At 49.0% G+C, this 13010-nt stretch overlaps 4 protein-coding genes across 4 annotated transcripts; 3 read left to right on the forward strand and 1 right to left on the reverse strand.

The window, feature by feature from the left end:
• Positions 1-17: 17 nt before the first annotated feature.
• F5B22DRAFT_623446 (uncharacterized protein) lies at positions 18-1846 on the forward strand. The gene is made up of 4 exons (XM_047976053.1): positions 18-349; positions 1039-1192; positions 1254-1487; positions 1574-1846. Exons 1-4 carry the CDS (start codon positions 347-349, stop codon positions 1600-1602), a joined length of 420 nt encoding a protein of 139 aa, XP_047826783.1. The 5' UTR covers positions 18-346; the 3' UTR covers positions 1603-1846.
• A 2380-nt stretch (positions 1847-4226) lies between these two features.
• On the forward strand, positions 4227-5964 carry F5B22DRAFT_623457 (peptidase M3A/M3B). Its single transcript, XM_047976054.1, has 2 exons — positions 4227-5424; positions 5490-5964. The coding sequence occupies exons 1-2, from the start codon at positions 4379-4381 to the stop codon at positions 5761-5763; spliced, it is 1320 nt and encodes a 439-aa protein (XP_047826784.1). The 5' UTR covers positions 4227-4378; the 3' UTR covers positions 5764-5964.
• Positions 5965-6192: 228 nt separating this feature from the next.
• On the forward strand, positions 6193-9244 carry F5B22DRAFT_623458 (uncharacterized protein). The gene is made up of 4 exons (XM_047976055.1): positions 6193-6529; positions 6604-6897; positions 6955-7064; positions 7127-9244. The coding sequence occupies exons 1-4, from the start codon at positions 6374-6376 to the stop codon at positions 8727-8729; spliced, it is 2163 nt and encodes a 720-aa protein (XP_047826785.1). The 5' UTR covers positions 6193-6373; the 3' UTR covers positions 8730-9244.
• A 1579-nt stretch (positions 9245-10823) lies between these two features.
• F5B22DRAFT_623459 (uncharacterized protein) lies at positions 10824-12812 on the reverse strand. Its single transcript, XM_047976056.1, has one exon. It carries the CDS (start codon positions 12069-12071, stop codon positions 10965-10967), a length of 1107 nt encoding a protein of 368 aa, XP_047826786.1. The 5' UTR covers positions 12072-12812; the 3' UTR covers positions 10824-10964.
• Between the last annotated feature and the right edge of the window lie 198 nt (positions 12813-13010).

Raw genomic sequence — 13010 nt, forward strand, 5'->3', positions numbered from 1 at the left:
ATCAAGCCAGGTAGGATGTAGAAGTTTGCGTTGGTCGGTTTCATTGGCGGCAAGTCGTTGCTATGGCAATTTCTTTTGCCCCACTATAGCGGCCGACGCATGAAGTTCACCGCATGAAATGGTACACAGACCAGGGGGGACCATCTCCCCTAACCTTAGCCTGTTTGTTCACCGTTGTTTCGAGATTGTATTTTATTTCATGCTTTTCCTCCCTCTCTCTTCAACTTGACTGTAACAAACAACAGCGGCGATCCGGTTCACCTGCAAATCGGCACTCCCACCGACATTTTACACTGCAAATTGAACCTCTCAAGCTACCGCTACACATCTACTACACGTCTACACAATGGTGAGTGTGTCCAGTGTATCCCAGTCTCTGATTCGTCCCCTCGGCGGCGCCAGGTAAACACGGCGCCCCTCGCAACCCCCTATACCCCGGTTTAGCGCACCGCCGATGCAATCCTACAGCAGGGCAGAGCAGCGCCTACAGCGTTGTTGTGCTGCTGGAAATGGATTCAGAGCCAGTGCAGGCAGTGCAGGCCGTGCGAGTGGCTAGGCGCAATTGGATTGAGGACAGCGAAACGAGAAGTCTTGGAGCGAAGGGGCGAGCAGCGAGCTGTGAACTGTGAAAAGCGAACAGTGAATAGCGAGGCCCAACAAACCCGCCCGAACCCAAAAGCCAAATCCGCGCCAAATCCAGTCATCGCAATTACCTAACCCGACTCTAATTCTTACCTAACCTTGCTTGACCTTTCTCCTTGCGCTAAAAAATCACTCCAACAACAATAAACAACATACAAACCACCACTATCACATCAGCATTGATTGCGAACAAGCCTCGCTATACTGTTAAACAATCTGCTCTGCAACTCGCTTCATTCTCCGATTGCGCCTCTTCTTGATTCATCTCCATTATACCCGCATTTGCTACTACATTGCTCCTTTCTGCGCTGCGCTGCGCAACGCACATTTCACACTGAATAACACACACCTTACTATCTATCAAGCATCATGGCCACTAATTACGAGAACCCCCAGGCGTCTACCAACTACAAGGAGGCTTTCTCTCTATTTGACAAGCGAGGAAATGGCCGCGTCACCCTCGACAGCCTAGGCGACCTGTTGCGTGCCTGCGGCCAGAACCCGACCCTTGCTGAAATCAGAGACCTCGAGAGAACTGTTGGTGGGGAATGTGAGTGCTCGCTTTGCCACTTTCTGTCCTGCGCTGGTGCTGATGCGACTCCTTTTCACAGTTGACTTCGAGACATTTTCCAAGATCCTCAATCGCCCCGGTGGCTTCCGCGACCCTGGCGAGCCCGAAGATTACTGCCGTGGTTTCCAGGTTTTCGACAAGGACATGACTGGCTTCATTGGAGTCGGCCAGCTTAAATACATCTTGACGAACCTTGGCGAGAAAATGACAGACGAGGAGGTAGATGAGCTGCTGAAGGCAGTAGATACGAGCTCAGGACAAGTCAACTATACTGGTAAGTGCCACCTAATCTTTCGCATGCCTGCATTGCTCGTGCATATCTGTAGCGCATGCGTCGAATCGAGTCTGACAAGGCAGCAGATCTTGTACGAACCATCCTCGCCAATTGAGCGGCGTGTTTCCTTCTGAAAGGAGATTTTGGACGAAAGGGAGTTTGGGAGGACGGGATTATGCATGATTCGGAAATGACACTGGCGTTTATGCATTGCTTTCTCCAATGTTGGTTGGGACCATATTGTACGAATTAGGAAGGCCTCATCTGGTCTCTCCTTTGATACTTGAGTTGATAGATAATTCTATAACGTCGAGAGCAGACAAGATTACTCTGCTCTAAATATCCACACTTTTCATATACAATTACCTACCTACAAAGGGGTCAGCTATGACGGCACATTACGCCGTGGCTGATCTCGTGCTATGTCGGCATGACCATCAAGAGTGGAAAGGCAAGCAAAACAAGTGTCAGTCCACGATGAGCCCATAAACTCGGTATACGTAAGTAGGTGGACTGGTAGTTACATTATTGACCTTGGAAGTATGCGGGTTCTGTCTTACATGCTTCATGCATGAGATTCCCTGCCTTGCCTGCCCCAGCACAGCATTTTCTCCCATCCCTTGGTTCTGGGTCTCTTCCAGAAGCATCGTTTGTTTATCAAGAGACAGACGAGCCACGCTTGATCCAACCTTCTCTCCCCTGGCTACGCATTGTTAACATGATGTGAAGTAGTATTCCGACTTATCTAGCGTTCTACCACCATCTACCATCCACAGCTGTCGGAATACGCAAGACGTTAGGGCCTGGAAAGGCGGTCCTCCTTAATTGGCCACATATCGATATTAGCCCCCATGTTATTGCGCGATGTTAGCATATACATGGTATGCAATAGTATGGAAACGTTTGGAGTATTGTATATTAGAACGAGGTGACTTCTGGTAGGTAGATAGGTATTGTACCGAACAATCCTCTAAGGATCAGATGACCACCTTAACGGACAGAATGCCATGATTACCCACCTCTTGCCTACCTCTTACCCGCCTCATCCATACCATGTTGCGGCTGCATTAGCCCTGGTGGTTTTGCGGAACCCCCGCACAAATGTCCCAGCTGCCGGAGCTTCCCAGCTTTTCCCGCTCACACTAAGCTCGTATGGCCGTAGTCAAGGTGCCACTTGGCTGGAGACGCCGGAACCGCACACCTTTCGTTTCGCTTCCTTTCTTTCGGCCTCTCTTCCAGCTACATAGTAGACTACGAAGTAAGTAACTCCCATCAGATCACATGCAATGCAAGCTGTTCTTGTCATCAGCCCTGTAGCGTAACCCCATATCCGAGACCTGCATCGCACATCCATATCGGCAGGCAGTACTTTGATGACCAAGTGTCCCAGACCTATCAGCTCGTCGTATTCTCCCCTCTTATCTATTTACCTAGGTACCGTCTTTCTTTCTGGGTATCTAGGCAATATCGACGTGCCCACAGACGCATGGAAAGAAGTAGGTAGATACTTGAGGTAGGTAGAGCAGAGTAGAGGTAGAGGTAGGTGGTAAATCGGCGGTATCGCCTCTAGCACATTCATCGGGTAATCGATCCTACTGCCCCGCTGTGCCCCTCGTTTCCAAGTTCTGTTCTGCCTCTTCAGGTACCCGTAGCGCGACATATCCCACACCCTTTCCTTGCCTACTTCGGACCTCTACTCTGCTCTCCCTGCCTTATCTATCCGTACTACCTACAGCAGCTCTCTTAGTCCATTCCTCATTCCTCATTCCCCATTCCCCCTTCTCTCGTGTCTTATTGGACAGAGCTCTGAGCTACTACATTGTGTCAATCTGGCGACATCGACCACCTCGTCGAGAAGCTCCCGGCCCCTCCTCCTCTTCCTTCTCTCCATTGCTATTCTTCTCTTGGCCATTGTCTCCAATCTGGCTGCTCCACGGGCTGTCGTTCGCCTTTCTGCCTATCTGAACCATCTGCGTCCTAGACCATCCTCCCCGGCGTCCATTGTGACTCGGCCTCTCGTAACCGCCACCATGGCTCCCGACAAGTATAAGAACCCACCTCAGGCGCCGCCCACCTTCACAGGAACTAAAGAATCTATTGTCGACGACGCCAAGGCCCTTTGCGACTCAACACGCTCCTTGCTTGATAAACTCGCCGCCGATGTGTCCGTAGACAAGTCTAGCTTTGCCTCCGTTCTGACCCCTATGATAGAGGATGAGAACGAGGCGCAGCTCAAGTCTCGAATTCTAGGCTTTTACCAGTACGTCTCGGGAGACGCCGATCTTCGCAATGCCTCTACTGAGGCCGAGAAGCTTATGGATGATTTCTCTATTGAGTGTAACATGCGTGAAGACATCTATGCCCTTGTGGATTCTGCTTTTAAGTCGCAGAAAGCAAATGAACCCGGTCTTGACTCTGAAAGCCTGCGGTTGCTGGAGAAGGAGCGAAAGGGATATATCAGAAACGGCCTCGGCTTGCCAAAAGGCCCACAGCGAGATCGTTTCAAGGAGATTAAGAAGCGTTTAAGCCAGCTTGGTATCCAGTTCCAAAAGGCTCTGAATGAAGAGAACGGAGGTCTCTGGTTTACTAAAGAGGAACTGGATGGCGTCCCGGGCGATGTCGTGGATGGCCTTGAGAAAGGCACGGGCGAGAACGAAGGCAAGGTCAAATTAAGCTTCAAATACCCAGATTTATTTCCGACTCTCAAATTTGCCAAGAACCCTGAGACTCGGAGAAAAGTATTTATTGCTAATGAGAACAAGGTGAATAGCCTATGCTCGATTTCGAGTCTTTTTCAGTTGTGGCATGGAGCGAGCTAACCATCATAATAGTGCAATGACAACGCTCCTCTTTTCAAAGAAGCCATCTTATTACGTGATGAAGCAGCGCGGATGTTAGGGTACGCCAACCATGCCGCTTTTCGCATCGAAGACAAGATGGCAAAGGTCCCCGAAACTGTAAACTCATTCCTGTCTGATCTTCGAACCAAGTTGGCTCCCGGTGGGATAAAAGAGCAGGTCCACCTGTTAGAGTTGAAGAAGAAGGATGAAGAGTCGAGGGGACTCACTCCGGATGGAAACTTTTACCTTTGGGACAATCGTTTCTACGACCGCATGATGGTCGAGCAAGAGTATAGTATTGATGAGACGAAAATTTCCGAATATTTCCCCTTGCAATCCACGGTACAAGGAATGCTCGAGATTTTCGAGAAGCTGTTCGGTCTGGTGTTCGTCAAGTTAGACCAGGAAGAGCGACAGCGGATATCACCCACCGGCAAAGCAGAGGATATTGCTTGGCATGAAGATGTAATCATCTTCTCCGTTTGGGATGATGCATCTGAAGGCGATGGGTTCGTCGGATACCTATATCTCGATCTACACCCCCGTCAGGGAAAGTATGGCCATGCAGCCAATTTCAATCTCCAACCAGGCTATTTGCAGAAGGACGGGTCGCGTCGATTCCCAGCTACAGCACTAGTCTGCAACTTTTCGAAACCTACTGAGAAGAAACCCTCGCTACTGAAGCATGACGAAGTTGTCACGCTATTTCACGAACTCGGCCATGGCATTCATGATTTGGCAGGTCGCTGCAGATACAGCCGCTTCCACGGCACATCCACCGTTAGGGATTTCGTAGAGGCCCCGAGCCAGATGTTGGAGAATTGGTGCTGGACTTCTAGTCAGCTCAAGTCACTCTCGAACCACTATGAGACGGGCGAAAAGATTCCAGACGAATTGATTGAGAAGCTCATCTCCACAAAACACGTCAATGACGCCCTGTTCAATCTGAGACAGCTACACTTCGGCATTTTTGATATGACTGTGCACTCGCCGAACAGCCACGAAGAGTTAGAGAAGTTAGATGCTAGCAAACTATATAACGAGCTGCGTGCAGAAATCTGTGGTCTCAAGGGCCCCGAAGCTCTCGGCCAAGGAAGGTAAGCACGGACATTATTAGATCAACTATCATCCGGCCATAATATTCACTGACTCACCTTAACAGCACCTGGGGCAATGGCCAAGCTACTTTCGGCCACCTTATCGGCGGGTATGATGCCGGGTACTATGGCTACTTATCATCTGAAGTCTACAGCGCAGATATGTTCCATTCTAGCTTCAAGAAGGATCCGATGAACGGGAAAGAAGGTCGCAGATACCGCCACACCGTGCTGGAGCGTGGTGGAAGCCAGGACGAGATGGAAACGTTAAAGCAGTTCCTCGGTAGGGCACCTAGTAGCGATGCGTTTTACGCTGAACTGGGCCTTGCGGCTGCCTAAGGTAGGTAGCAGGCGTTAGCTAGACAGGCACGGTAAATATACACAGATAAATCAAGCAGCTAGTCGCGTATTGTCTCCCAAAGGAGCATCACTCGCGCAGGAGAACTAGATACAATACCTGTGTAGATTATTATCATCTATAGACTAGCCTGGGCGGTCTCCAATCGGTTTCATGCCCTTAAGACTCAAGCATCTCACTCATGTTTCCCTTTGCCTTTATTGCTTCTTTCTTGATGTATGTATCTGAATAAGAGGGAGCCTTGATCTGTCACAGAATGTGGCTATCGTGGCTGGTGTAATATGGCTGGTCTCCACAAACACCCCCACCTTGGGGCAAAGTAAACAATACGCGTGAAAGCAGCCAATCAACTCCCGATTCGGTCAGGTTCAACCCAGAACACTCTAAGCTCCACAACTCGATCATTCATTCATTCATTCATTCATTCATTCACAACTGCTGTTACATTCATGTTCTGAAGTCTTATTCAGTAATCCTCGCCTGGACGATTTCTTAACCGACTACGAAAACTCTTACTCTTATTATACAGCACCATAACACGAGCGAGGAACTACTCAAATAAACGGCCTAGCCGCGTCGAGTTCAGCTAAGATGGCGTCAGGCGAGATGCCCGAGGAATACTACACATTGGACGGCCGACTTGCTTCGTTTCAGACCACGCAGCCCGTCTCGCGACGCGCCTCAACCGCGAAGAGCAAGGTGCCTAAAGGACTGGCCTGGCCACACAGAAACTTAGACCCCGAGACTGTACGTAGAAGACAAAAGCTAACGAGTTTGTTCGTGCGACTGGGAACTAGAATTGCTAACCTGCTATAATATAGTTTGCACGCGCCGGTTTTTACTTCGCACCGACCCCTCACTTTCCCGACAACACGGTATGCTTCCTGTGCTGCAAGAACGTGGACGGCTGGGAAGAGGATGACAACCCTTTCGAAGAGCACTTGCGATTGTCACCGCACTGCGGCTGGGCAATCGTTGCAGGCATTGAGACGAGTTTGGGTGATTACGCATTGGATGATCCTACGGGCTCCGAAATGATAGAGGCGCGGAAAGCAACATTCGGGGATAGGTGGCCACACGATGGAAAGAGAGGGTGGAAGTGTAAGACGAAGCAGGTACGTTTCTCTCAACTGCTGTCACGACCGTCGATGTGACTGACTTGACTTATCAAGCTTGTCGATGCGGGCTGGAAGTATACGCCTACCATGGACTCGGATGATATGGCAACCTGCGCTTACTGTCAATTGGCACTCGATGGGTGGGAGCCCAAAGATAATCCTATGTGAGCTCGCCCACCTCTACAATTTCCCAATTTTCCCGTACAACACTGACACGGCGCTGCAGGGATGAGCATTACAAGCGATCTCCTGAATGCCCCTTTTTCGTCTTAATCAACCAGTATAAATCTGCAGCACCTGCCAAAAAGAAGGGACGAGGCAAAACAGCTAGATCCTCTAAAGCATCGCGTCTTTCTACTCAGTCTGTTGTTACCGCAACTTCGGAAACTACTTCTATGCTTGAACACCCCGCCGATCACGATGATAGTGTTCTGACCACAACATCCATCATGACACAGGGTGGCACTAAACGTCCAAGGGCTAAGAAGGCCGCTGCTTCAAAGTCAAAGAAATCTAAAGCTAAGAAAGAGGAAGTTGTTGAAGTACTCGAAGATCCTCCTGAGGATCAACAACCAGAGAATGAGGATATCTTACCTCAGGAAGCGGAACTCATACAAATGGAGACGGAAAAGGCTCCCCAAAAACCGGCACGAGGCCGCAAGCGTACGAGCGCTGCTATAGAAGACTCTGAAATCATTGAAGCGGAAGCTCCAGCCCCGAAGAAGAAAGCGACACGTGGAAGAGTTGCTTCCGCCAAGGCAGAACAACCGGAAACCGATCATGCGATGTTTGACCCTGAACCGCCCGGAATAGATGATGCCGCAGTAGATGCTGAGCTAAAGGCATTGGAAGCTGAAATGGCTGAAGCGGTAGTCGAACCAGCACAGACACTCCAAGTCCCTAAGAAGGGACGTCAGGCTGGGATCCGCAAGGCCTCCAAACAGACCACCAAGAAGACTAAAACGAAAGCCCCTAAAGAACCCACTCCAGAACCCGAGCCTGCGGCAGAACAGTCTATGGATGAGCTAGCTGAAGGTCAAGATATGAGCCTCATGAGCAACGCCACAATTGTTCGAAACAACCGAGCTAGCGTATCATCAACCACAGCACCTAAGAAGCGTGGTCGACCGAGTAAGAAACTAACGGCGGTTCCGGTAGAGCCTCAATCCGACCCTATTGCTCGGTCGAGCCCGGAACCGGAACCTACGGTTGAGCATGTGAACGAGGTTGAGGTTGAGGTCGACGCCGCACCTACTGTCACACAGAAGGCTACCAAGAAATCGGCCCCTTCGCGGGATAAGTCTTTACCGCCACCGCCTCCTCCTTCTGAACCAGAGGAGGTACAACGACCAGTGACGCCAGAACCAATTATTTCGCCTCCTCCTGCAGCCAAACAGGCCACTGTGTCGCCACCCCAATCACCTCAATCCTCCGACGCAGAGAACCAGCCTCCATCCTCCAAGCCCTCTAATACAGCTAAGAGCACGCGAGTCGCCCTAGCGCCCGTTGCTACAACCCCAGTCAGATCATCACCTTCTAAGCGCAACATCATCTCCGGGCTCCAAAGCACCAATGCCTGGACCGCTGTGGACATTGACGAGATCTTCGATGACTTGGACAAAGAAAACGCGCTGTCTATTGGCCGTTTCCTGAACAGCGGCATCGAACTGACAACACCCGAAAAGCAGATGACGGTCGAAGAGTGGATTTATTATAATGCTGAGCAAGCGGAGAAGCAGCTGAAGCACGAGTGCGAGACTATTGTTATGGCCTTTGAGAAAGAAGGTACGAGGGCTATGCAGGCGCTTGAGGGGATTGTTGTAGATTAGAGGTATGGGATTGGAGTGAAGATGTCTGATGTTGAATACCACCTAACTTGAAGGAGATACGGATTGAGGTTCGTTTATGTGCTATGAGATGGCGCCATGGCTTAGATTTGGTATATTTTATGGGTTTCCTGGGCGAAATGGTGGGCTTATGAAGCGTGATGATTATCGGGTATGGGAAGGGAAGGGATAAGAATAAGGAAGGCACTGTAGTATACTTGCTTGTTGCTGGTGTGTTCGGTGGTGAATGTGAATGTGAGTTATGGGTGAAATATGATTATCAATTTAACGCAGGGTTGTGTCTAGGTTTGGTTTAAGTGGTTGTGTGTGTGTGAACATGCTGAAACTGAGTTTGAGGTACGCTGTTGGCTCTATCTGTTACGGGAATCGATGGCTTTGGTTTCGAAAGTTGTGATGAAATGTTATTAGGTTTCTTGTTCGTAGAGTTAGTTGTATAAAGGGATAGGTTTCGTTGTGTTGGCGGACTTTAGCTTGAAGATTGAGTCTATATGTCGAGGTATTCATTAGAATGATTCTATATGGTTTCATGCTGTTGATGTAAATACCTACATATATATATAAATCACGTATTGTCTTGTAATAGATAGACTCCATTGTGTGAACATATCTGACCCCTTTATCACTACTAATGTTGTTCAGATGAAAGTTCTTTTTATAGGAAACTCCATGTTTGCTGCTGATATCTGCGATTTAAGCCTGTCTGTCACCTTGCTGGTAATAATACATGAACCGGCGCATGACATCCTTGTGGGAGTTGTGGCTGAGGCGGTACACTTACGCTTCCCGGGTTTAATGACCTCGTCGGTTCGCTGCTTGAGAATGTCTGGGCAATGTTTTTGGCTTATTCGGACTGGGAAATTCTTAGCTTGGCTACATATACATCAATAAGGAAGGTCATATATACCAAAGCTTTCATGGTGAACATATGAGATCCATGCAGAGTGGCGCTAGCAGCTGATTTTAATCGATGAGATGTGATGGGTAAGGATAGATTAGAATGATAATAGATATGAAGGAATATGAGTTATGAATGATATGTGATGCGTATGTCCTAATGTAATGTTTTCGCAGGGGTAGGTTCGGTTTGAGATCATGATTCGTCGATGGCCTGCTTGGGAACTGGAGGACCTGGGTTCACCAGTGGGAATGGCGAGGAGCATGGAATGTTTAACAACCGAAAACGGAGACATGAGATTGACCGACTTTGGAAAATTTATTGGCAGGATTTGTCTTGTAGATTTGTTCTTGTTGAAATATAGAGTGGCGTCACCAACTGCCCAAACCCTTTGAAGTCGGCGTAGGGGTGGAACGCGAGGGAGCAGGGATAACTTGGGAGAGTCCTTAGACTTGAACTCTACACCAATTCGACGTCTGTCTGGGCGTGTGAGTAGATATCCGTCAGTGAAAGAGGAATGTAGTCGGTGAATGATACGAACCGAGCTCAAATTCATCGAGTCTGCTAATAAGGAAGCACTCTATGTGCTCTCCCCTGACCGAGACACTACGGTGTACCCAGCAATGGAACCAATGTTCATCCATTGGGGAGTCGTCAGAGGTAGAATACTAAACTGGTATGATAGCTGTCATAACATGGCACTGCGAATAGGAGTTACAGGCGGCCAAGTACGTCCTGTGCGTACTTGACGTAAAGTATGAAGAATAGAATAGAAGAGAAATAGAGATGATGTGAAGTTAGTAATAGTCATGCTGATATAAAAACTGTTGACTTTGAGAGCGAGGGAGAGAAGAGAGCAAAATCTAGATTTTTTCTCGAGTAATTTCAAGTACGTCATCTTGGATCCCTTGTGCAAAGCCAATTGTGATTTCTAAGGTGGGATCTTGACAGCTCATTCAAGGGGAGTCACACGTCAAATCGACATATACCCGACGGCAGGTAAAGCCTGCGAGCGCGAAATTATGATTACCACTCTAGGTGCAGCTGACACCTAGCTAGAAAGATATCACCCGGCAAGAGATAGAGTGATTGTCATGGCGGTTGCGAGAGAGTGTGAGAGACACGGGGTGATGTAGAAGAAGTGACAACATAGTACTCACTCTATCGTGTGTTTTCTGGTGTTGAATGTGAATATCATCTCTTACACTTTAAAGTACTTTATATACTATATAGACTCGCACAGGCATAGTGTGTATCAAGTAATATACATAAACTCGCAGTATACAATCATTCCAAGCCGATAGAGCAGATAATATCATCTATCATGCCAAAACTAACCCATCTCCAGATCCAAGTTCGACAAACTCATATCCACCCGCTTGCTTGTCATCTCCCGGCCCATTCCCGAGCCCCCTTTCCCCTTCCCTCTTTACCGCGTCCGCAACAGACCATGTTGTCCGTCGAAGCAGTAGTGAAACAAATCCACCTCCTTTCTTCACTTCATCATGCGTCGCAACCCAATACTTCGCGCCACACTCCCGCGCAGCAGAAATGCCATTGACAGCGCCCAGATTCAGCTGCTTCGTCATCCAAAGCCGGACATCATCTAAACCATGCAAGAGAGCGAGCGTCCGGAGGCCGGTGCCTTTCATCCCCGCGAGAGCGCTAGACTCGATTCCATGTGGCGAGTATACGACACAGTTTGCTTCCTCTTGTGCCGAGGAGCCAGTCCATGCTATGAGGATAGCAGAGTGGTAGTATAGGGAGTTTCCTGGCGTCACGACGCGCCCTATACCGACCCAAGATGGCAGCGGCGCGCAGGCCAGAGTCTTGCGCCAATCCTTGGTCTCAGCGGCTACGAAGGGAGGCATCTCGGTGACGGCGTCGAAGTGCTTCCATGATCGAATGAGCTTGGCGGCCTTATCAGGCGCGAGAATAGGCGTGTTGCTTGGCAGTTCGCGTAACGTCGCTTCGTGACAATGGTCCGTGAACTCGTGCGAGATAGCCACGACATCGATATACGAGTCCGTCTCTGGCGCGCGCGCGCCACCCTTTTCAAGTTCGGCTAGAAGTCCATTGAGTTCTTTGATCGTCTGCACACTTGGCGCTATGACGTGCCATTGTACTGAGAACCATCGGCCACCGTCGGACTGCGGTCCTTGTAGCCATGGATCGAGTAATACGTTAAATCGGCTGCGACCGGATGGCCGCTCTACGCCCTCAGGATAAGGGAGATGCAGGATCCAGGTTGTGTCTGCATTAAGATGCGTGATAATCGGGTGAGGACCATTCCAAGCTGCTGCCAGAGCTGCTTTGTCGCTGATATGCACCGTTGTTGGCGGCGATGTCCCGTTACTTGGTGATGGAGTCCCAGTTTTTGGGTGGCTTTCAGACTGTGGGGGTGGCGGCGGTGCTGATGGAGTCTCCATTGTAGCAATTACTTACTTAAGTAGGATGTTTAGCTCATCGATTTATTGCTCCGCGAATTGCGATCGTCTTATGTCACAAGATAAGATGTTTGAACACTCTGAAGGAGTGATAAGCCTCGGCCACGATGTCGAATACGAGTTTGTCCGCTCGTTATAGCCTAGGTATGTAGTCATCATTCCTCAGAATTGTCTCGTCTAGCGATCATGTTACAATGCTACGTCACCTTATCCGATTCAATGTACCCACACACTGTTATAATCTGGGGATGGATGCCTAGATCGATGTTTGGGGAGATCGCGCTTTGAGTAGCAGGGACAGTACAGGGAGTAAGTATCTTGGCGTAAATGATGTTAGGTATGATATATTGCCAGCTTCCGTCGCCAGTGCTTAGCATGCGACAACCCCAACATTTGCCTTAGCAGTTCAGTCGATACATTGTTACTACAGTAGTCAATGACGCTAGCATGTTTCCCTACTTTTGGCAAAGCTTGGGGCGTCGTGTGGATGTCGAATTGCACTTACTGTGTAGCATACTCATCAAGGGCATAGATATAGCTTTCACGTTGGACAATGGCTTGTATGAGGATATAGATGGTCCATTCCATTCCGGGGGTATGCGCTTGCCATTCGGGTTTTGCCGACTGAGGAATGAATCATGTATGTTATATATATATAGCCTTGGAAGACCTCATAACGAAAACCAATGATAATTTCGGAAGCCATTTCTGGAGGCCCGTATGTTGCAACTGACACAAGGGCATATCAGTCTTACGATGTTTTAATCCGCCCGCCTTTCGTGCTAGGAGATAAGCGCACGTCAAAAGCAGAAGAAAACCGCCGCTTGGTCATCCTTAATACCAAGGGCATGGCTATGCGCTTGATGCTGTCAGTACAAAAACTAGCAAAAGATGAACGATGGGCGCCGGTCATTCCCACAG

Source organism: Xylaria bambusicola, assembly GCF_022495145.1.
Source record: "Xylaria bambusicola strain CBS 139988 unplaced genomic scaffold F5B22scaffold_56, whole genome shotgun sequence".
Lineage (NCBI taxonomy): Eukaryota > Fungi > Ascomycota > Sordariomycetes > Xylariales > Xylariaceae > Xylaria > Xylaria bambusicola.

Bases quoted from the DNA above. Each gene is read 5' to 3' on its own strand.
- F5B22DRAFT_623446 (XM_047976053.1), top strand. The intron at 1,193-1,253 runs GTGAGTGCTCGC...TCCTTTTCACAG, and splicing joins GAGAACTGTTGGTGGGGAAT to TTGACTTCGAGACATTTTCC. The intron at 1,488-1,573 runs GTAAGTGCCACC...ACAAGGCAGCAG, and splicing joins AGGACAAGTCAACTATACTG to ATCTTGTACGAACCATCCTC.
- F5B22DRAFT_623457 (XM_047976054.1), top strand. From the start codon at position 4,379: ATGTTAGGGTACGCCAACCATGCCGCTTTTCGCATCGAAGACAAGATG. The intron at 5,425-5,489 runs GTAAGCACGGAC...TCACCTTAACAG, and splicing joins GAAGCTCTCGGCCAAGGAAG to CACCTGGGGCAATGGCCAAG.
- F5B22DRAFT_623458 (XM_047976055.1), top strand. From the start codon at position 6,374: ATGGCGTCAGGCGAGATGCCCGAGGAATACTACACATTGGACGGCCGA. The intron at 6,530-6,603 runs GTACGTAGAAGA...GCTATAATATAG, and splicing joins GAAACTTAGACCCCGAGACT to TTTGCACGCGCCGGTTTTTA. The intron at 6,898-6,954 runs GTACGTTTCTCT...TGACTTATCAAG, and splicing joins GGAAGTGTAAGACGAAGCAG to CTTGTCGATGCGGGCTGGAA.
- F5B22DRAFT_623459 (XM_047976056.1), bottom strand. From the start codon at position 12,071: ATGGAGACTCCATCAGCACCGCCGCCACCCCCACAGTCTGAAAGCCAC.